This window comes from Genypterus blacodes, unplaced genomic scaffold, assembly GCF_046128005.1.
Source record: "Genypterus blacodes isolate CSIRO-AG114 ecotype Tasmania unplaced genomic scaffold, CSIRO-AGI_Gbla_v1 ptg000120l_1, whole genome shotgun sequence".
NCBI classification, from domain to species: domain Eukaryota; kingdom Metazoa; phylum Chordata; class Actinopteri; order Ophidiiformes; family Ophidiidae; genus Genypterus; species Genypterus blacodes.
The window spans coordinates 2507943-2530998 of record NW_027466923.1 but is presented as its reverse complement, the minus strand read 5'-3'; the positions used below and the strand labels follow the sequence as shown (position 1 = coordinate 2530998).

Here is a 23056-nt window from a genome sequence, read left to right as displayed (position 1 = left end):
ATATTTAATATACACAACTGTCACCCACTCAACATGTTGATTCAGGGAACAAACTGATAATCACCAAGGAGTGTATAATTATTGAAACGCAAACGCACACAGTGGTGGAGCCTGTTGTCTGTATGTCATAGATAACGTCTTTATGAGGACACACCCTTTCACAAGAAAACATAAGCCATTACAAGAATTGGTTTCACTCCAAATTTAACATTCTGTTTTTGTTTTTTTTCTTGAATGTGGAATTATTGCAACCTACATGTTATCGAAGATAAAAACACGCTACCACACCTTGACTTTTTCCATGGCGTCACTAAGAACATAGCCAATAATCAGGATGAGATAAAACAGTGCAACACTCCCCGATGTAAGCAAAACAAAAGCTGTGGAGTCCAGGGCGGTCCTTTCAGTTTTGATGTGTTTCACAGGGGTTCAGATACTAATAGGGTAATAAGTGAATGGGCACTATGTTTTAGAAGTAGTATGCACGATCAGTGTTGGTATCTGTGTTAAAATGAAACTAAACCTGTTTTGTGAGTAACACATTAGTCACATCATTACACTGCCAGGGTTTGACAAACCTCGTGTTTTGCAACCTTAGCCATGTTCAACACAAACCCTCTACTATAATCCACTTCAAAATGAAATAATATTGCGTATAGTATGTGTCCCTTACATTAGCAGCAGTGTAATATTGTGGAGCGGGTGGAATCGGGAAAAGCAAGGCGCACTGTTCCAGTAACCAACAATACATTTAGACGTGTAGATTACTGGTGCTGAAACTCATGAGATAGCACTCTTCTGTAAACTCCCTGCATTAAAACAAGTAAGTCAATGATAAGCAGGTGATAATCAAATGGTATGAATGTCGTCTTTACATTCACAGACGATTAGTTTAATCTGCGTTTACAGCTTTATTGCCGGGACAACCCATGAGATGTTTCTCTTGTGGTTTACGCAAGCAAGGTCCAAAGGACATAATTACCTCACTTCACTGTTTGACCACGGTGAAGCTGCACCAAGGTTATGCATGGAAAGCACTGTGTAATATGTTATAATGCTTACTGTCCAATGATTCCTATCTTCTCGGTCATTGTTTATCAGCAGGTCAAGTTAGAGGATTTTTATTACATGGAGTATTCATAGTTGTATTCACAAGAGAGCAGTAATCATACAAGTATTCATATAAATATCTAAAATTCATCTTAAGCACCCAAGGTGGGCTTCGAACAAACCCTTAAGGATCCACAGAGCAAATGGAAATGCCTATAAAAGCTCTTCTGCATGAATGAAGTTATGTTAAATACAAATATCAGAAAGCGTTTTCCTATGACCTCCGACCTGGAAACATCTGTATTCTTTCATGGATTGCTCTCTGGTGCCCTCTCGCCTCAGTTTGCAGCTCGTAAAATGTTGACCCATAACCTGATTTCGGAGGGAGAATGTTGTGATGAGATTTACATGCACACTTCCATTTGGGAATCCAGAAGATGGGTTTGGCTTTTATTTTGGCTTGCAGTAACGTGTATCTGTCCTGTCGAAGAAATGGCAACATGGATCCATAGCGGTCCATTTAAAGCCCTGCAGTCCCTGATAAATGAACAGCTTACAAAGTGTGATGTCACTGACCATGACCCGACGTAAATGGCCGAAAAAAATTACGACTTCTGCTTGACAACAACTGCTTGAGTGTTGCTTAATGACATGACGGATATTCACCCCGCGTGACTGAGTGGTATCGCCTCCTCCTGCTCCTTGCCATGTAAGTTCAAAGTCAAACTGCCATAAAATTAATCTCCCAGGTGTAAGGTTGCTTCCTACCTCGTAAAGTGTTATTCGAGCAGGCATCAAGGCTGGCAAGAGCTCTACGGCGAACAGAAAGAGTGGGTATTGAATGAGGCCCACGAAAAGGATCGTCAGGTAAGATATCTAATTATTTATTTGTGTATTTACTGTACAGAAGAGTGGACTCAGAATTATACAGGTTCTAGCTCCTCAAATCTGTTTTTTCTGTGTCACACCGGCTATCTGACTTCTTATGAAGACTGACCTTTGTGTATATGTTTAACCCATAGATTTGAAAAATACATTAAAACTGTGCCAAACTATTTTTTGATTTGAGATACAATGGTGTAATGCTGAAGTCACAAAATGTCAAATTCCTGTTCTTTAGACAAATTTAGTCCCAATTTGTCAAAGTTAGTCTTCGTCTTTGTTGCTGGTTATTTTAACTGAACTAACAGTATAAAGCTGTGTGTATAATCTTTCCCTCTGGGCGATTCTTGGAAATTGACCGACACTTCCTGGTGATTTCCTTGTTCAAGAAGTAGGAACACTACAAGCTGGTGATGCTGAGAAAGGTAAAGCTAGATTATGGGAGCAGATTTTATTGGGTAGATTATTGGTTGCCAGGAAGCACTGCTGTTTATTCACTAACAAGTGTTCCTGGTAGTGATAATTCTGTATCGTATAACACTAGAACAAAATGCAATTGTACCCACTGAACTGTTTTAGTTATTCATTCAGTAACAATACCAGCCACATTTTTACCTTCTAATTTACCCTTTTGTGTTTTCAGGGCGAGTGGGTGTGGGTGGACACGGCTATTGGCGTGCCCATTGGAGCAAGGGTCAAAGTAACGGCGTCTGGTCATCGTTTACTGTTGGACGATGAGGGAAAGGTAAACTTTTCTATTTTCATTAAAATTTTTGCAGAAGTGCGAGTGTTATTCTCAATTAGAATCCTGTTAAGTGCATTTCTTACACTTGTGGTCGTCTCGACTCGTCTACCTCAGTACCGCACATGTTTTACTGTATCTCCTCCTGCTTAACCCACACATTATTTTGCTGAAATGAAAACACCTGATGGTCATATGGAAGCAATTGTCGATGTTCATGTTTGGGAAGCAGGCAGTGACGCCTACTGGGTAGTTAGGGAGAGTCTGGAGGGGATTGTGTGATCCTCCTGAGTGTTACCTGTGTCATGGGCACCTGGGAAGGCTGACCGACTCCCGCAGGTGAAAAGACATGTGTTGTGGCATTGCGTGTCATGGATATAGCACATGCCCCCCCCCCCCCCCCCCTTGGCAGACAGTAGGGGGGCCAAGAAGTGATATCTGATTTAGTTGAGAATAAAGGAAAGGGAGACGGAGAAATGCAGTGCCCATGGGCTTGTGAACTGCTACTATACACCTTTAGCTTGACTTCAAACTTCAATCTCTCCCAGGAATACATTCTGTCCCAAGAGCAAGAGGCCTCTCTCAGGGTCATGCACCCTACATCAGTGGAGGGGGTGGACGACATGATCCAACTGGGGGACCTGACCGAGGCCGGCCTCCTCCGAAACCTGCGGCTCCGGCACAAACAAGGCAACATCTATGTAGGACAACTCACCAACACGCATGCTGCATATAAAACACAATCTGCAGTCACTATTTCCCGGTGCAAACTTCCTGGAGTGACAGTATCTTGAATTACGGGAAATTACTTCACGTGTTTCAGGATATCATTAGATTCAGAAACGGTATGAAGTCTAAACAAGGTGATTTGCATTGGAATTGAGCAGGAAAAGAATCACTGCACTGATTTACAGGCGCATTTGTAGAGCCTGTAAAGCATGTGAACTGAATTATTAAGGTGCAAACTCTTGTTTTTTACTTAATTATAAACAAAAAATACATCTGCAACAAATGTAATAATTTAACATCAGATTAATTGCTGGTTCCAGCTTTTTAAATGTGATATTTTTTGTCTGTTTCATAACATTGTAAAGTCATGCGAGCATTGTTGTTGAAAATGGTAAATCAATTTTTTAAGCTCTAATAACTTATCAGTCCTAAACCTTTTCTCTGTTCTGTTCAGACTTACACTGGCTCTGTGCTGGTGGCAGTGAACCCCTACAAGGAGTATCCCATCTACTCAGCTGAGCAGGTGAGGCTGCCTAAACATTTATCACACACTTAGGAGAGTTTTCAGCCTGAAATGCCGAGGATGTGTCACATGTGTTTTTTTCCTGTTGTCCTTCAGGTGCAGCTGTATCACGGTCGGAAGCTTGGGGAACTCCCTCCTCACATCTTTGCCATTGCTGACACCTGTTACTATAACATGACACGTTACCATAGGGACCAGTGCTGCATCATCAGGTCAGGACTGGTTTAGAATTAAGAGATTAAAGATTAAACGACTATGTTCGCCTACAGACATTCCGAGAAAATTCAAACTAAATTACATAATGCATGACTTTTACATAATCTCTCTCACTCTCTCTCTCTCTTTTTTTCCAGTGGGGAGTCAGGAGCGGGGAAAACAGAGAGCACTAAGCTCCTCCTGAAGTACCTGGCAGCAGTCAGTGGTCAACTCTCCGAACAGCAGATTGAACAGCAGATCCTGGAGTCCAACCCCATTTTAGAGGGTACTTTAACATGAGAACGCCACTCTATCAAAGCATTTTAACAAAACGAGAAATGCACACATACAAACCAGAAGCAGAAAATGTGTAACAGTAATTGTAATAGTAATAATTCATTTTGAAATACATTTGAAGCACCGTTGAATAGTGGTTGAAAGTTTATCATTTGTATTATTCCCTCATGTAGCTTTTGGGAATGCCAAAACCATTCACAACAACAACTCCAGCCGCTTTGGGAAATATTTGGAGATCTTCTTCAACAAGGACGGAGTGATTGAAGGTGCTCACGTGGAGCAGTATCTGCTGGAGAAGTCTCGTGTCTGCCATCAAGTGAGGCAGTCCTCCCTATCTCTTCATAGAGCAACTCTATAACAGAGACCAATAAACCTACCAGTAAACGGATATTGCAAGGCTTTTAGAATAAACATGCTCTCATTGTTAACATGGAAGACAAGCTCCAAATTTCCTGCCCAGACCAATATTATTGCCCGTCATCACAATTAAGCTCTAGTGAGGAGTAAAAAATATAGAAGCCACAAGCCATCAGCTGTGCCAACATTTCTGTCATGGAGCAGCAATCATGTTGATTCTTTCTCCACACCTCCAGGCCCAGGAGGAACGTAACTATCACATGTTTTACTGCATGCTGTCAGGAGTCACGGCAAAGGAAAAGAAGCAACTGAATCTCGGAGATGCCAACGAATACAACTTCCTAACAAAGGTATTACAATAGCAGCTCATTTTGGTACGCTTACATTTTCCTTACAATTATGACTGAAATATAAACAGTTTATTAATGGAAGTATTGACTGATTATAACTAACCACTTCCTCAAAATATCCCCTAAAATGTCATATTGCATGTTTGCCTCTCCTTTCCTGTAGGGTGACTGTATCAAGTGTGAAGGCTGCAATGATGCTGAATCCTACAAACGCATTTGTTCTGCTCTGAAGATCCTGAACTTCCCAGAAAACCAGTGGCAGGAAATCCTCAAGCTGTTGGCAGCCATATTACACATGGGGAATGTCTGCTTCCAAGGTTAGAGTACGCAATCTCTATAGTAGGTTTGATTTCATGTAGTGCAAAAGCCCAGTGGAACTCCCACAAGGTGTATTCTGTCTGATTAATCACCCACTCGACCAAGACTTTCACCAAGACTCTTCTTAGAGGTTTGTTGAGTATGTCAGTGCAGGATAACTTATACTATAACGTCAAGGGAGGCAACTGGTCATAGTGATTGATGTGAACAAAGTAATTGAGTGCTTATACAAGCTAATATTGTATTATTTGTACCCCACCAGCCACCATGCTGGATAACATGGAAAGCAGTGGTGTCACCAAGTCAGAACACTTCAGCTTTGCGGCCAGTCTGCTGCAGGTATTTCATTCAAGCACTACTACATGATTCTGTCCATTCATCCATCCATTATTCATTTATCATCCCTAAACATTAAATGATGACAATAAAGTCTTGTATCTTCTCCTACAGGTACAGAGTTCATCCTTGGCAACAAGTTTGACCCATCGTTCCTTTCTGACCAACAGAGAGAGGGTGACCAAACCCCTCAGCTCTGAACAGGCCTCTGACTGTAGAGATGCTTTCCTCAAGGTAATAAAACGTGTCGTTTACTGCTGCGTCGCCACCGACTAAGCATAGAGTGGAATTACCCTGTAAACTCTGTTTTTGGACCATGGTGCAAGGACAGACAGTAAAAAGTACTTCTACTGCTGTTACTATTACAATAATAATGCTGCTTCTGCTTTTATTGTTGCCGTAACTCCCTCTCCTACTCCTATTACTGGTTCTGCTACTGCTCTTGCTACTGCTGCTATGACTATGACTACTGCTATAGGGATGTCCAATGCTACTGCTAGTTCTGCTATAACAAATACTAAAATAAATACCATGACTACTTCAGTTTATATTTGTCATCCCAACACAAAGATAACTTGTGATTTGTTGCTTATCTCTCAGGCGATCTACAATAAGCTGTTCATATGGATTGTTGGGAAAATCAATAGTGTCATCCATCAGAAGTTGGCCAACAACCCAAAATCATCCTTTCAGTCCATTGGCCTGCTGGATATCTTTGGCTTTGAGAACTTCAACACAAACAGGTTAGGCAATTTCTCCAATACAACCTGAAGGCAACTCGCAATAGATCATTGTCAGTGTTCTCTCTTTGATCAGCATGTTTTTACATAATTGGTACATTGATTATGTAAATGTAAACTCATCATTGTAATAAATGATCAAATATCACTTTGTTCTTTTACAGTTTTGAGCAGCTTTGCATTAATTTTGCCAATGAGAAGCTGCAGCAGTTCTTCGTTGGTCACATCTTCAAACAAGAGCAGGCCGAGTACCTGAAAGAGGACATTGTTTGGAACAACATCACTTTTGATGACAATCGGAACATCCTGGATCTCCTGGCTGGGAAACCATGCAACCTGCTTGCCCTCATTGACGAAGAGAGCCATTTTCCAAAGGTGCTGTCAGGCTATGTTGCTGTTTTATTGATTTGAACATTATAATGTAATATCTGTGACATTTGTCAACGTTGGTGACATTTTTCTGGAAAATTCACAGTTGTGTCACGACGTCAGGTGACAAATGTTTTATTCAGTGTTTCAACATGTTTCATAGATATTTTCACGTTTTCCAGTTTTTTGTAAACATGGTAGAATAATATGTGATCTGACTGATTGTTGTTTCTGTTGCTCACAGGGTTCAGACATCACTTTGCTGAGCAAGATGAACCAGCAGCACAAAGCAAACAACATCTATGTTGACTCCAGGAGTGAACGCAACACATTCTTTGGGATTTGCCATTTTGCTGGTATGGTTTCCTATGAAACCAAAGGTACAAGAACAAAGTAAAATTATTTGAAGAGACTAAATGTTATGGTGTTAGATTACCCTTAATTTTTTTTTCCTGTTCCACCAAGGATTCCTAGAGAAGAACAGAGATGCTCTCAGCCCTGACATAATCAAGATGGTTGACACGTCCACCAATAAGCTACTTCGTCAGATATTCGAGTCTGACCTTTCAACCAATGTGCTGAAGGTTACAGGCAACAGTAGGATCATACTGACACCAAAGAGCACTCTAAGGGTATGAAAGTGGTTCTTTTGAGTAATGGAGTAAACAAGTGACAAGACAGAGCGCAAACCTCCACCAAGGCCTAACATGTCTCTTTAAATTGTCATAGCAGCCAAAACATACTTTTCTGTATGCATTTGATGGGTGTTTGTAATCACCCATTGACATTTAAGTGAAGTTGACAGTTAAGGTACAATGCCTGTAACGCTAACAACTGCGTATGTGAAGCTGTCTGCAGTGCCTATTTGGACACATGGATGGTTTGTTAGTGATGCTGTACTCTTTTTGATGCTGAGCTGTATCTTTATCTACCATGCAGGCTCAGAGTGAGACCCGGAAGCAAGTGCCCACGCTGAGCGGTCAGTTTCGCAAGTCCCTGGACTCCCTGATGAAGGCTCTGTCTGCCTGCCAGCCCTTCTTCATCCGCTGCTTCAAACCCAACAATGAAAAACAGTCTGAGGTGAATGACACGACTGCAAATACAGTACAAGCACTTTAAAATGTGATATGATTTTGCACATTTGCTGTATCAATATCAAAGTATCAGACTGGGAAATCATGTTTGTAGTACTTTTGATTGAATTATGTGTTTGACGGGAGTGTCTATGGGCTGGAAGCTGGAAAAGAACCACTAGTTTCTCATACTGGGCGAGGGTTAACTTCCCCTTCCTCCCAGGGAAGTCACTTGCAAATGAAAAGAGGCAGGTGCTGACAGAGGAAGCCTCCTGTGGGCTGACAGTAGGATCAAGCCGTTACTGCAGAGCAAGTGGAATTGGTCTCTCCAAGTTGGGAAGAACTCAAGGGCAAAAGTCCTGAAAAAATATGTTGGCAGAAATATGACAAAGTTTTCCCCTTATATCTGTCAAACCTTGAAGATGAAAACTGATGATGCTTTGAAACAGCATTTCTGTTTATTTACTGAGTAACTGACAAGAACCTTGATAACTCAAGATGATTTTCTTTCCTAGCAAAGATTTTCTTTCCCTGTAACTTTCATAACTTTCATTTCACTGTTTCATTTTGCCCACATAGATTGCATATTCTCCTTTTTTTTGTCTGGTCTCCTCCAGGTCTTTGACAGAGAGCTGTGCATGCGTCAGCTGAGCTATTCCGGCATGATGGACACTATTCGGATCCGGAAGCTGGGATTCCCCATCCGCCATAGCTTTGAGGAATTCCTGAAACGTTACAGGGTGCTCCTTAGGACAACTGTCTGTGACCCTAACACTGTAAGACATCATGTGGAGTTATTTTCCATTGCTTATACATTTAAATGTGCATGAAATCAGTTGGAGAACCCTAGAATGTCATGTTGTAATGTTGCTCAAAAATAGATTATGAAGGACTTTTCGAGAACTGGATGGATTTCTTATTTTTCACTTTCTCCTGGCATACATGTACATTGGTTTGTCATCAGCCTACATTCCATATTTCTGACTGTTTGTCTCTTCAGGAAACGGCTGCAGCCTGTTGTGATGCCATCTGTAAGGCTATGATCATGGCAGATGACAAGTGGAAAATGGGGAGGACCAAAATTTTCTTGAAGGTGCAAATACTTACCAATATAGCACTGCATAGTTTTGAGTCAGTATATGAGGAGTGTTTTAACATTTACGCTTGAGATCTCCACCACCAGCTGTAGTCATTTTTGAAATGTAATGTCTGTGACAATATATGTATATTTATGTATACTTAATTCTGTACATATCTAGAAAATAAAATGTTTCACTTCCTACCTTCTTTCAGGACGTCCATGATGCTGTCTTGGAACGAGTGAGGGAAGAGGAACTCAGCAGGACGGCTCGTGTGATCCAGAGAGTCATGTTGGCTATCAAGGACAGGTGCAGTATCTTAAAAACATAACTGAGAAAAGAGACAGAGCTGATGAGGAAATACACAGTATGAAATATGAATACTTAGGTACAAGGAAATGACTGAAAGCAGAAGCGATTGACAGCAGATGCTTAATGATGAACTTTGCCTTACCTCTCTTTGTAGAAAAAGCTTTGTGAGTAAGCGGAGAGCAGCTGTGGTGCTGCAGAAACACTGGAGAGCTCACAGGGAAAAGATATACCAAAGGAAGGTCTGTTGCAATCACAACTTAACATTTCCTTATGTCTAAATAACTAAGAGCTCATTATGAACCACTTAAGTTACTTTGATAACATCTCCTGAGAAAAAGGATGCATAAAGGAGATAAGCTTGCCTCTCAGCTACCTTGTTCTTTCTTTTGCTCCTAATAGGTTCGGCATGGCTTTGATCGGCTAGCATCAAGGATCCGGGCTCGGCAGCTGCAGTTTCAATACAACAAAAAGCGAGAAGCAGCAATCACCATCCAGAAGCAGGCAAGAGATATAGATACATTTGTTTATCCTTCTGGAGTGTGGAGTCATTTACTTTTCATTGAATTTGGCTTTTTCATATTGCAAATTTCCTGATCTATACCCTAACCCCTAAAAATTACACTTCTCATAAACGTTCCTATGACATTTCTAAATGCTGTTGTATTATTGTTTCTACTCTGACTGTTTTTTTTGAAAATTCTAAAAGCTGTGGGGAAATATGCCAGAAAATATGCCAGAAAATGCCTCCACTCCACTGACGAACAACAGCTTGTAAATGGCTATGTGGTGTTTTGTCAACAGGCTTGGCAAACATTTCAAGATTTTCACAAAATAAAATTTGTCATCCTGCCCAAAAAAATGCTCAAAGCCAAATTTATAAGAATAACGATGCATCTATCTGTTGACTTTATGTTTGGCATCATGTCTTTAATCTGAGTAGAATGAAAGCTTTAACTTCATAGTGACTGATATACTGTAGATGCGAGGCTATCAGGCGCGGAAGACCTGGAAGCAGAGGAGAGACGCAGCCATATTGCTACAGGCTCAAATTAGAGGACTCCAGGCCAGGAGATTAGCTGTAAGAAGGAGGGCTGATGTAAAAGTAAGTCTGGCAAATTGAAACACCAGGACTCAATTTGAAGTGTTTGAAACTGTGTATGACACCTTTTCTCTCCCCCCATCATCTTCTGTCCAGCCACTCCCGATCCCCCAACAAAGCTCCATTTCAGATCAAACGGATGAGGCCCAGGACAACAATGCTTTAGGGCAGCAACTGGTATTGGCTTTAGCCAACTTACAGCAAAACACTGAGGAGCCTGAGCCAATCACTGAGGAGCCTGAGCCAATCACTGAGGAGCCTGAGCCAATCACTGAGCAATGTTTAGTGGATAACTTTTTCGACTTCCTCCCTGCACCTGCCTCGCCAGTGGAAGAACCGCAAGCATCACCACCAGAGGACTTTCAGGTTAGTCAATATGTTCTTTATATTATATATATATATGTATTATATATATATATTTTATATTTTTTGAATTAGCCTACATGAAATGGCGTTGAGTTTGTCATACTTGATACTGTAAATTTTATTTTAACTTGAAAAAGCGGAGGAGGACGCTACAGCCGGTGGAGGAAACCGCTAGCGAGGACTCAGAGCCAGAATCTCCAGCCTCAGTCTTGACCTCTACAACTTCACCTGTACTCCCAGAGGAGGAGTACTTCGAGTATGATGATAGCAAGGATGAATATGCATTCGGCCAATATCACTTCCAGGGCAACGCTACCCACACCCACATCACCCAGAGACTTACGCAACCCCTTCTTCAACACGAAGACGAGGGTGACACACTGGTGAGAGTACAGAGAGAAAAAGAGTTTGATTTCTGGACTAAACAATTTCTCTTACCAGAGCTCACATTGGTTTCTTCTCTGTCTCTTCTCCAGGCATGTCTCACTGTATGGTGGATGATCCTACGTTTTATGGAGGATGTTTCAGAACCAAAGACCTCGTCGCGTCAGTCCATCAGCTTAGCATCCAGCCCCATTAACCGTTATTTGGCTCAGAAGCAGGGAAGGAGACTGAGCAACCTGGTGGGACTCGACCAGGTAAAGCAGAAGTGTTACATTTTGTTGTCATACTCTCTCTCTTTTGAGATGTTTTGAATGAAGCCAAAGCAACATTCACTGGGAGGCATCTAATCAGAATACTGTGAGTCGTCCTAGAATATGCTGGAGGGATCATTGATACCATCTATCTTGGAAACAGTTATGGAATCCACTTGTAGAGCTGGGGTTTGTGGCATAGGTTAGGGACAGACCCAGACCCAGACCCAGCTAAGTGATGTAAAAGGGATAGATAGATGTCAAAATGTAACTCAAAGGTCATCCATAAACAAGCAGTGATAGCAAATTATTATATTGGCCTACTATTACTTATATGGCTGGGTTTCTGTTTATGCTGTGTCATTCAGACCAACAGCTGAATGCAAAACACGTTTCTTTTAATCACTAATAATTGTGTGTATTTTAAAAAGAAAATCCTGAGGAAGAACAAGAAAAAATTTGGAGGTGGAAACAGAAGAGCTTCTACTATTCCAGAGGAGGTAAGCCCTGATATTGGTATACTGTTATACATTAACACATTCACCTGTGTTGATGTAAATGTGTTAATTATTGTTGTTTTCACCAGCCTGAGGAATTTCCAGAAGACGACGACGACGACATTTTGATCGGAGAGGGTCCCACACTGGATCGGCCACTTTCCTCCCTGGAAAAACTGCACATTATTGTTGGATACGCTTTGTCCAGACCAGACATAAGGTTAAACGATTTGAATTTAATATGATATGATATTATGGCACATCAGTGATAAGTGTAAAATAACACATTTAAGTCTATGTCAGATAGAAGTGTGCACTAAATCCTAAGGTTCTGGTATAGACGGCCTGTTCTGGTTTCTACTGTCCTCACATGTTTTTGCACTGAACAGGGATGAGGTTTACTGTCAGATCTGTAAGCAGCTGGTGAACAATAAGAACAAGTCGAGCCGTCAGCAAGGCTGGATCCTCCTCTCCATTTGTCTCGGGGTCTTCCCTCCTTCAAAAGATTACATGAAGGTCAGTCTGTAGTCAAAATACTGTCTATTGGAAATGATAGACTTGATGTACATTTATATTGATACTGCATTTATGTATGTTTTGTGTGTGTTATTAAATCAAATAAAAGTGTCTTGTGATGATGATACTGATATTCTGTTGACTGAATTGTATTTAAAGCTATAACATTGTAACTGTATCTTGTGTAATGGTGCAAATTAATTCTCAGTTTGCACTTTCTATATTATTAACAGTTTTTACAGCTTAGCAATGTTGATGAAACATTGAAACCATTATGAAGTTCTCAATTTGTTAATTACCAGTCGTAGGAGATGAATTAGTTGTTTTTGTTTGTTGTGATTTCATTATAATTTTCCATATTCTTTTCCATTCTTGCAGTATTTGGAGAGTTTCCTCCGCAGAGGGCCAGACGGGTATGGAGCTTACTGTACTGAGCGCCTCAGACGTATAAAAGCAAATGGAGAAAGAAAAGAACCGCCCTGTTGGATCGAGCTTCAGGTAGAAACACTGGACCTGCTCTATAATAAAACAGACCCTGTGTTTTTGTTTTGTTGGAAAAGATTTTCTCTGGTCATTAAGCATCTGTTTCAGGAAAGAGACACTTGAGAGTAGTATTCCACCTATCATTCTGCTATGAGATTCCACATGATTAGCATGCTTTTCATTCTGCCCGCTGACAGGCTGCCAGGTCCAGGGAGCCCATAGACATTTCTGTGACTCTGACAGACGGACAGACAATCAGTCTGCCTATGGACTCAGCCAGCACCTCTGCTGAAATCTGCCAAGCTATGGCTGACAAGATTCATCTGAAAGACATATATGGATTCTCTCTCTACATCAAACTCCATGAGAAGGTGAACTTCAAGGACTTTTTATTGTTCCAAAATGTTGTTTTGAACAATTGGCAAAAACCAAGGGTGACCCTCATAGAAATGCAGTCAGTAAAACAAAACCCATAGATACTGAACAGCCCTGGAAGACATGTTTTTGATCACTGTTGTCTCTAGCTCTGGTCTCTGGGCAGCTCTGGGAGGCATGTGATGGATGCAGTGTCTCAGTGTGAACAAGAGATGAGGAGGCAGGGTAAGCAGGAGCAGGATGCCCGCTGGAAATTCAGCATCAGCAAGGAGCTTTTTACACCCTGGCATGACTGCTCCAAAGACCCTGTCAGCACAGATCTAATCTACAAGCAGGTCATCAAGGGAATCAAGTCTGGAGACTATACCTGTGAGAAGGTGAGGCTCTGCACTCAAACACGTGCATTTTTATCCACATATTTTACATATATGGCTATGAAAATACATTAAATTGTCTAATATTCAGCTTTTTACTACAAACCTGTTGTGTTTCTGTCTGTTTCTCAGGAGGATGAATATGTCCAGCTGGCAGCAAAGCACTATTACATCCAGTTTGGCTCTGAACACAGCACGGAGAATGCCCACAAAGTGGTCAAGGAGTGCATCAACACTTCGCTTATTGAGAACAAATCTCTGAGTAAATGGGTCCAACTCATCACCGATGCACACCTGCAGGTACGGTCAGGGCCACACAGCCAAACCACAGGATAGAAGAGGATGTGCAATCCGTGCATTTTCAAGTGTACATGTATAATTGTGTGTGTATATCAGCGTATCTAGACAATGTATTTTGTAAAATAGCACACGTATAGGAAGTCCCCTCTGGATAATTGTTGTATTCTGATTCCACAGGGTCCTTACATCAATGGGAAGAAGAGTGCAGACAGCGTTAAAGGGGAACTGGTTGACTGTGCCCGAGAGACATGGCCCATATACTTCTCCAAGTTTTATGAAGTCACAATGACGTCAGGTCAGGCATAAGACATAAAAGACTCCCGACTTCACAGTTCAGAGTTCCCATTGCTTGTGTTAATGTGGCTTCATATTTCTATGCCTTATCTCAAAATGGGTTTGATTCATGCTTTATTTATGCTTGAAAAAAGTGTCAACTGTTTGTTTTCCATTGCTGGGCAACTAGGCTTTGCAGAACAGCCCATTTCCAATGATTTCATGAAAATCTATAGCCAGTCAAATAGCAAACCCTTTATAATCCATCATTTCTATCCTCAGGACCTGCATTGCCCAAAAGCAGATTCATCGTGGCTGTAAACTGGAACGGAATCCTCTTTATGGATGGAAAAGACGTGACCCTGGTTGAGTTTCCTTTCCTCGAGGTGAAAGACGTCCAGCTGATGAGGTAAACTTATAAAACATGAGAGCATTTTGAACCGTTCTTCCATTTTGAATGTATCACTTTCATTTGGCCACCACAGTGTAAACTCTGCATCACTCTATCCTCAGTGACTTTCTACTGACATTGATGAGCCTTTGCAGTAAATGTACTGATATACTGATCCTTGTTCTCAGCCTCCTCTGACCATCTAATCTACTCATTGCACCATCAGATTGGGCTTTTGCCATCAGAGCTTTTAAACATTTGACTGACCTGCCTGAGGAGCCCAGACTGGCTAATTCTGCAGTTCATCTCATAAATCTCACTTTTATATCCTGACAATAATAATGATAAATTGACCCTGGCCTTCTCTCTCTCTCTCTTTCTCTTTAGGTTGTTTTACTTTGCTCAATATTTAGTCTTGTACGGTTGACATTATCATTTTGGTTTTATTTTCAGGCACTTTGTCCTATTAAATGTATAATAATAATAATAATAAAACCGAAGCTTATGAACCCTATGACCTTTGCAGTGACGTCAGATCCAATGGCCTATCAGTGAGTCTGGGCACAGTCAGAGGAGATTATACCCTGAAGTGTGTGGATGCGGCAGACTTGGCTGCATTTATAGAGAGAAACATACAGGGGCTAAAGGAGCGCTCAGTGTACGCAATGGCCCGGCAGGACATCAACAAACCAGGTACAGGACAAGCATGTAGTCTCGCATTCATAGCAGGCATTTTCCATCCTTTCTTGCCGCTCTACATAAGCACATATCTTTATGTCCCAAAAAGGCACTCATCTTTCTTCTGTCTTCTCTGTCTTCCTCACAGATGACCCCATGTTCCTGGTTTGTAAACGAGGTGACCTGCTGGTGGTGGTGAAAGATGAAGAATATACCCCGGACCAGAATTTTATCAAAGCAACCAATGAGCGGACATGTATCCTCGGTTCTGTCTATTCGGATTCGGTGGAATTTCTTCCAACTCTCAGCAGGCCCAGTGATATGGCAATGGTATAGTTATCTTTACATCCGCACACAGAGAGAGGGTTGTTTTGGGCAAAGATGAAAATGAATTAACTGATGAAATTGCCTCCAACCCAACAGGATCTCCTCAGTCCACACAAGGGGATACCCTCATCAACACAAAGTGCCCCAAAGAGAGAAGAAGCACTAGCGACTGTTTCTTTAAAAGAGTTTTCAATGGAGCACTTTAGGTAATCTTGTTTTATTAGTCACTGGGTTGTTATTGCCATACACCAAGTAATCTGAAGTCGCATGTATTTGTAATAATCTAACATCGGACGGGTTTGAAACACAACAGAAGACTTATCTTCTTATAACTGCTTCCCTAACAGGCAACCAAGTAAAGATGGTGGCCGTCATGGAGCCAGAGGGGCCACCAGGGAGCGGCTGTGGGCTTGTGGCAGAGAAACTCTCAAACAGCCGTTGCTTCAGAGCCTGGTGCGCAACTCTGACCTCAACTACTTGGCCTGCAACGCCTTCACTGATATCCTTCTAACTGATATTCACACATCCCTGCTAAACTTTATTCCAACGCTTTCGTGTCTGGTGAGGAAAAATAAAAGCTGCTTTTTAAATTTGCTTTAATATATATTTATACATTTTTAATTACTTTTTGCTGACTTTTTTTTATTTTCCCCCAATTTTATCTGACATCTTATTCTTTTTTTATTGCTTGTCATGTTTTGTTGTATTTTAGGTTTCCTCTGCTTTTATCTTTACACACACATTGGTCTCAGTGGTCTCATGGACTTTGTTTACCGTTTGTTTATTCCCTATTTTTATGGCTGATCCTGTTTGTTGTCTATCACAAATCTCTGCTAAGCACTTTGAGTTGCATCTTAATTAGGAAACATGCTATACAAATACAATTCTGTTGATAGATAAATTGATAAATACGAATCATTTGAGACTACTGGTCAGTAACTCATCTTAATAGTTCACGGTTTTGTGAATTCCAAAGCCCCCATCTCCTGTGTGATCTGTACCCTTAAAGGTGTTAACTTTTCTCTGCAGTACACTGTCATTTTGAGTTGTGTGAGTCCTTAACCTTGGCTGCTACCTATCCTGAAGTATATGGGAGATTACCCCATCAAACATGTCCGCAGTCCTGTGGAGCTGACTGACCAGATCTTCGGTCCGGCCACCCAGCATGAAGCTCTGCAGGATGAGATCTACTGCCAGATTATGAGACAACTGACCAGCAACAACAACAGGTCTTTTTTCTTTTTTCCATACATATGTAAGACTTATCTTAACCTCCCTATGTAAACAGTGATTGATGTATAATTATCCTGTTGAAATGTCCTCCTCTCTCCCCTCATCTCCCTCTCTCTTCCTCAGGTTGAGCATGGAACGGGGCTGGCAGCTGATGTGGCTCTGTTCAGGCTTGTTCACGCCCAGTCCGACTTTGCTGAGGCACACTCAGCGTTTCCTGGAGACGCGGCGCAGGGATCCACTGACTGTTGGCTGCTTGGTGAGGCTGCAGGCCATGAGCAGGTAAGACTGCACACAAACAGAATGATAACAATCTCGTGACAAAAGAAAGAGAATGCAAATACAGTAACCAAAGGCACACTCATTAAACAAGGTAAGGTTTAGTCAACATAGTCGTGTTTTTCTCCTGCAATGTGAACAAACCTTTAATGTCATCAGAAAACATGAATAACATTTAGTTGGCTACTATTTGTCCCTGTAAAAAAGAACCAAAAGTGAGATGGACCCTTTGCCGCATTTGCCTAGGGCCCCTAAATCTGTATGTATATAATTTAACTTCTGAAATAAGTCTGCCCGTGTATCTAACGCACACACATACAAGTAACACAAAGAAAGGGAAACCGTCACAAAATACAGGTTTGCAAGATGTGTGCATATGTAAATGAAATGACTTCATGAGGAAAGTTATGGGGAAATCATGAATTATGTCACAATTTCACCAATGTTCATATGGAAATCATATGGAGGATTGTAGTGAAAGCCCTGTCATAAGTCATGTTATGATTCCCTTTTACACCTCAAATACACAACAGGACACATTGGAAGTTTGTCAGGAAAGATGTGTCATTCTATTGATCAAAGCGTTCTTACAACAGAGTATTCCCATAAAAGCCTCTATTGCCTCTATCAAACTAGCATGCAGTTAACGTTACGTACAGGAACTGAGTGAACCCTTTGGAACTACCTTTATTTCTTTGTTAATATTTCATTAAATGTGTTATAAATTGCTACCAAGTCATAATAACAAACAGAATCTACTTCACCTCAAGACGCAGACAATGATACTTCTTATCTTTTTATCTCACATATTTTTTAATCATTCACAGTTTAGGATGGAGAAAAGTTTATGAAACTTGTCTTTTATACCTGTGCTGCGTTCTCTCTCATTTCACTTGCATCTCCTCTGTAAAGATGCAAGGAAAAGACGCGAGGACTGAAGAATGACAATTTAAGGGAAATGAAACGTTCTGGCCCCTCAGGCGTCATCTGAAGGGGCGTCACTTACTGATGACAGCAGCACAGCTGGATCAGCTGTCAGAGTGTTTGGAACTGTCATTTCCATTTACCACATGATTATAAAAATGTGAAATGTTCTCCAGGTATTATTGTTCTAATCTGTAGTTTATAAAATTGACAAGTGTTCACATAAAAGACTATTTTTCATCTAGTTAACCTATGAGTCATTCATTAATGAGGTTTCCTGCTCAGGGTGTTTTACTAAACACATCAATACTGTGTTTGTTTTGTGGTTCCTTTATCGTTCAGATCCACACAACCAAACACACATTAGTCATTTTAACCATATGATGACTCAGCCGAGGTAAAAATCTAGATAATGGAAGGAGTTTTATGCCTGAGGTGTTTCTTGGTTCACACCTTTGATCAAACTTAACGTTATTTTGGTGTCGATGGGAGCTTCAGACTGCACCTCTGGTAGAATCCCATCTACCAGGAGGAACTTCAATCAAACGGTTCCTGTAGCTGCTGATCCGACTTGCGCAATAATAAAAAGGGATTTTTCATCATTGCTTCATACAAAACTGCTCATTTTCCTCTATTGCATTAATACCAAAGAATTGGTCACTACCTGTGTGCGTGTGTGAGGCGCATGTCGGCAATAAATGAAGTTGACTACTTTTTCCTTTCAGCATGCAGCCCAGAAAGCTTCCTCCTCACCTGGTGGAAGTGGATGCCATCCAGCAGAACAGCATGCAGATCTTCCATAAAATCCACTTTCCAAATGACACAAATGATGTAAGACACTCCACGCTCAGACAAAGTGTCTATTAACTGCACTTTTAGCTCTTTTGATGAAATGAGTTGGGTCAGCTTATTGTGTCAGCGCTTCTAAAGTCAAAGCTCCCTTGATTTTACTGTATTATTAGAATTCCAGAAGACTCATGTTTATTATAGGAAACACATGCCCAGATTTTATTATGTTTTAACATTAATGTCTAAATTAAGTTTCCACTCTTACCTGTTGTTGCACTTTAGATATTTGAGGTCACATCAACAACAAGAATCATCGACCTGTGCTGCATCATCGCTGATCAGATGAATTTGAGTTCAGCCGAGGGATACGGCCTCTACCTTAAAACACCAAACAAGGTGGGGGGTTGTTTTATTCCTGCAGAAGAACTGTTGACCCACAATTCTAGATGTTTTACCCACAATCTGCTTTGCACTTAAACACAAATACTCACAGCATTGTAGAACATTTGCCTTTTAATGGACTACATGTTAATTCTATCCTATTTTTACCCCCATAGGTCCAGAGTTTGGATGACGAGCAATATTTATTTGACAGTTTAAGGGAAAATTCTGACAACCCAAAGAAAGTAAAAAAAGGGAAAGAAGGTAATTCACCACAACGACGCCTTCAGTTTTACGCCTGTGTTTTTCTTTAAGTGTAATGAATTGATTTGTCATTTGTCCCAGGTGTCTTAACCTCTCTGCCCTACCTGGTGATCTTCAAGAGGAAGCTGTGGTTCAATGTGAGCCCAGGGAAGCACCTGGTGGCAGATCTTGCCTTCCATTTCCCGCAGGTATGAAACTCACAATCACTTCACACACTTAATACACGCGTGTAACAAACACATCATGACACGGGAACCCTGTCTGTCTTCATTTAGGAGCTGCCAAAGTACCTGCGTGGTTACCACAACTGCACCAGAGAGGACATGATCAACGTGGGCGGGCTGCTCTTCAGAATCAAGGTGGACTCCGATAGATCGCAGTTTGTCATGATCCCCAGAATGCTGAAGGATCTGGTTCCAGCAGACAAGATCAAACTCATGCTTCCTGAAGAGTGGAAGAAGGTAGAGGAGGAAGAGAAGATTAAAACAAACTAATAACAAAAATGCTTAGGTGTCTTATTTAAGAGCATTGAAGTAGCTTTCTCCACTGTCTCTGGTTTTTGCATAAGACAGTTGTATTAATGTTGTCTCTCTTGTAGCACATCATCTCCTCTTATAACAAGCAGAGTGGGACGACCGTGGACGAGGCCAAAGTGGCCTTCCTTCGCTCCATCTCCAGCTGGCCCACATTCGGCTGTACATTCTTTGAAGTCAAAGTAAGTGATTGAATGAACGCCGCGTCAGAAGATGGCATTTGAAGGAATTCGAAAAAATGTCCTTCTGCAACTTCTTACTTTACTTTGCAGCAAACATGTGAACGAAGTTACCCAGGCGCTGTTTTGATTGCCGTCAGCAAGCTAGGGGTCAGCTTAATAAATCCAATAACAAAGGTTTGCACATTTTTGATACCATGCAATATCTCAACTTAAACTGTTTCTGCTCTTTATTATCTTATCTTTATGTACATGTAACTTTTCTCAGCTTTTGTTAAATCATGTTATATTTCTTCCTGTCTGCTAACAAAGCTTTATCCTAATAACAAATCCTTTTAGGAGTTGCTGGTCATGCACAAATTCAACCGCATTACCGGCACACACAGCGGCAACAACTTCTTTGAGATGACCATCGGCAACCTGGAGAGAGGAAACATTTTCTCATGTGAAACCTTACAGGTGAAAGTTAAACCTTTGTCATTTGTCTTACAGATTATGTTTTTTGTCTTTCCGTGTTGTCCAAATTCAATGTTAATATGGACATGTATTCCTCTTGTTTTCAGGGTGAAACCATGGTTGATCTTCTCCGATCGTACATTAGGATGTACGAGAGGCAGAGGCAGGACATTAGACCCAGGAACCACATGTTTTCCTGAGGCATCGTGTAGGAAAATTAGATTCGCTAGACTGTTTTTGGGGTATACAGACAGATGGCACTCCGTTTGTGTCTTGCAATTCGTTGCCTGTTTCACCGTGAGAACTGTTTTGTTTGGATAGGATTCATTGAGATGTGTGTACGTGTGTAACTTAAATTAAATTAAATTAGCTTTACTATATCATCAATTGTGACTCAACCTATGACCATTTGATTAAAGCTTTGTTGTAATAGAACCCACAACGTTCTGTGATAAAACAAGTAAATGTCTGTTTGATGTGAGCAGCTTGATGAGGACACTACACTACATTCTTTTTGTTGTTGAAACCTTACATTTTTGATATAATAACACTTTGTTGCTTTCCAAAACTGCTGTCTGCTGTCAGAAAGGATGAGGTAGCTGCACAAATCTATTTCTGAAATAATGGAAAACATTTGTTCTCAGTGGAAAGTATTTTATCATCGCAACCTCTGTTGAGTATCTTTGAGTGTATACTGTTTTACTAGGGACTATTTTAGTATTCACTCTGAGAACTCATTCTATGTTTAGACATGGACCTTTTCTGCCTGTGCTCCTGAATTCACCTTATTTTCAAACACATTATCACTTAAATGCCATTATTGTGAAAGGCCACAGTTGTGTCTTTTTCTACACACACTGTGGGCAGAAATCAGACTGGCAGCCAACACCCACAGCCTTCCGTGGGACATTTGATGCTCCTGGAATGCCCTGACCACTGCTTAAATAACCAGTCACCAGTCAGCCCCTTTCCTCATAACACAACTCCAGTTTCATTCCTGCAATCATATCACAAACTTGCACGTGTGTGTGTTTGTGTGTCTGTGTGGGGTGTAATGTAGTAGACTGCTTATACAACCCTGCCTCATTGCCTGTCAAGACTATTGCTCTGTTACCATGGAAACCGCGTGACCAAAAAATCAGGTTACCATGGGCAGGTGCATATGAGGTGCAGTATGATTGTTTGTGCCTCAGTCTGTTTCCTGATGCAATCTCTCTGCAAGGGAAGCAGGAGCGTGACAGACAAAAGACACTTGTGCAGTTTACATACTTATAGACGGTGCTTTCTTTTCATCAAATGATTATTTGATTTGATTTACTTTTTACTTTAAAAGTCAAACATGATTTTGAAACAGACACATCGTCTATTTCTTTAGGAGGGTTGTTTCTGTTATCATCAAGGCTCTGCGGGAACTTGAAGAGAATTCCCAGGAATATCAGAACACACAGACACAGTTGTTGACACGCAGCTCACAGCTTGTGTTAGAGTAAGTTTATTTTCATCCAAAATGAATTGGAAATTCAGTGAGTAGGGCAAAATGTAGGCCAAACAGCTGCCTACACTGAAATACATGTATGTATGTGTGTCTGTGTGTGTGTGGTGCCCTACAAGAAGGTAAAGGTTTTTTGATGCACTGCACCAAATTTAGAACAAAAGACCTTAGAGCCCAGACCACATCACTATCTCCCCCACCTGCACGTGCACACACACACACACACCTCAGCAAATTATATTTCAACATTAAGTAATAGTAAAAATAGCTTATGGCCATAGCCACACCTAACACAGTTGCATTCATAGGGCAAGGGTACACATTGGCTGCTGTGCATGCATACAACTAAATATAAAATAAATAAAATAAAATACACATAAATGAGGAAGGGGTGGGGATATATAATGTTATCATCCGGACCAGAATTCGGTTTTGCATTGAATGTGCATATGCATGTTTAATGTTGCATGTAATTGTCATTTATGATATGTAAATATGAAATATTGTCTTGATATTGCTCTGTCGTTTTACAACAAAGGATTATGATACAGATACGGTATGTTTTAAAAACACTAGCTAGATCCACAGACGGACAGACAGAGACAGAGACAGATCTCTCAGGACTGACAGATTTCTCATTTGCACTTCTCAGAGCAGAGGAGAAGTTTCGGCCATTTTTTTCGGGGCGTTTGTTGTTTTCACCAAAACAACAGCAGAGGCTGTTCTCAGGTCGACGCTAGCCCGGTGTCTTGCAGTGAACCTCGGGCTGCTTTGGGGGCTAAAAAGATCCCGGATCAGTCAAAGTGTGTCGGTGTCACGCCATCCCCCACCGCGCCCGCTAGGTGCGCGCAGCCTCGCGATAG

The 23056-nt window shown here is 41.1% G+C and overlaps 1 protein-coding gene across 1 annotated transcript; it reads left to right on the top strand.

The window, feature by feature from the left end:
• The first annotated feature begins 18 nt into the window (after positions 1 to 18).
• Positions 19 to 21970, top strand: LOC143010013 (unconventional myosin-VIIb-like). The gene is made up of 51 exons (XM_076162120.1): positions 19 to 364; positions 1800 to 1917; positions 2322 to 2357; positions 2576 to 2677; positions 3223 to 3375; positions 3858 to 3926; positions 4023 to 4138; positions 4280 to 4407; positions 4592 to 4734; positions 5012 to 5125; positions 5289 to 5442; positions 5706 to 5782; positions 5894 to 6013; positions 6380 to 6522; positions 6684 to 6894; positions 7133 to 7268; positions 7354 to 7520; positions 7828 to 7968; positions 8579 to 8737; positions 8962 to 9054; positions 9255 to 9349; positions 9507 to 9591; positions 9752 to 9853; positions 10332 to 10454; positions 10548 to 10817; positions 10955 to 11200; positions 11294 to 11455; positions 11884 to 11952; positions 12039 to 12169; positions 12339 to 12465; positions 12844 to 12963; positions 13146 to 13319; positions 13473 to 13700; positions 13830 to 13997; positions 14175 to 14292; positions 14553 to 14679; positions 15188 to 15354; positions 15488 to 15669; positions 15763 to 15872; positions 16014 to 16227; positions 16738 to 16895; positions 17023 to 17178; positions 18825 to 18930; positions 19171 to 19284; positions 19446 to 19533; positions 19615 to 19721; positions 19809 to 19994; positions 20132 to 20248; positions 20339 to 20422; positions 20585 to 20704; positions 20809 to 21970. The coding sequence occupies exons 3-51, from the start codon at positions 2346 to 2348 to the stop codon at positions 20899 to 20901; spliced, it is 6585 nt and encodes a 2194-aa protein (XP_076018235.1). The 5' UTR covers positions 19 to 364; positions 1800 to 1917; positions 2322 to 2345; the 3' UTR covers positions 20902 to 21970.
• The last annotated feature ends 1086 nt before the right edge of the window (positions 21971 to 23056 follow it).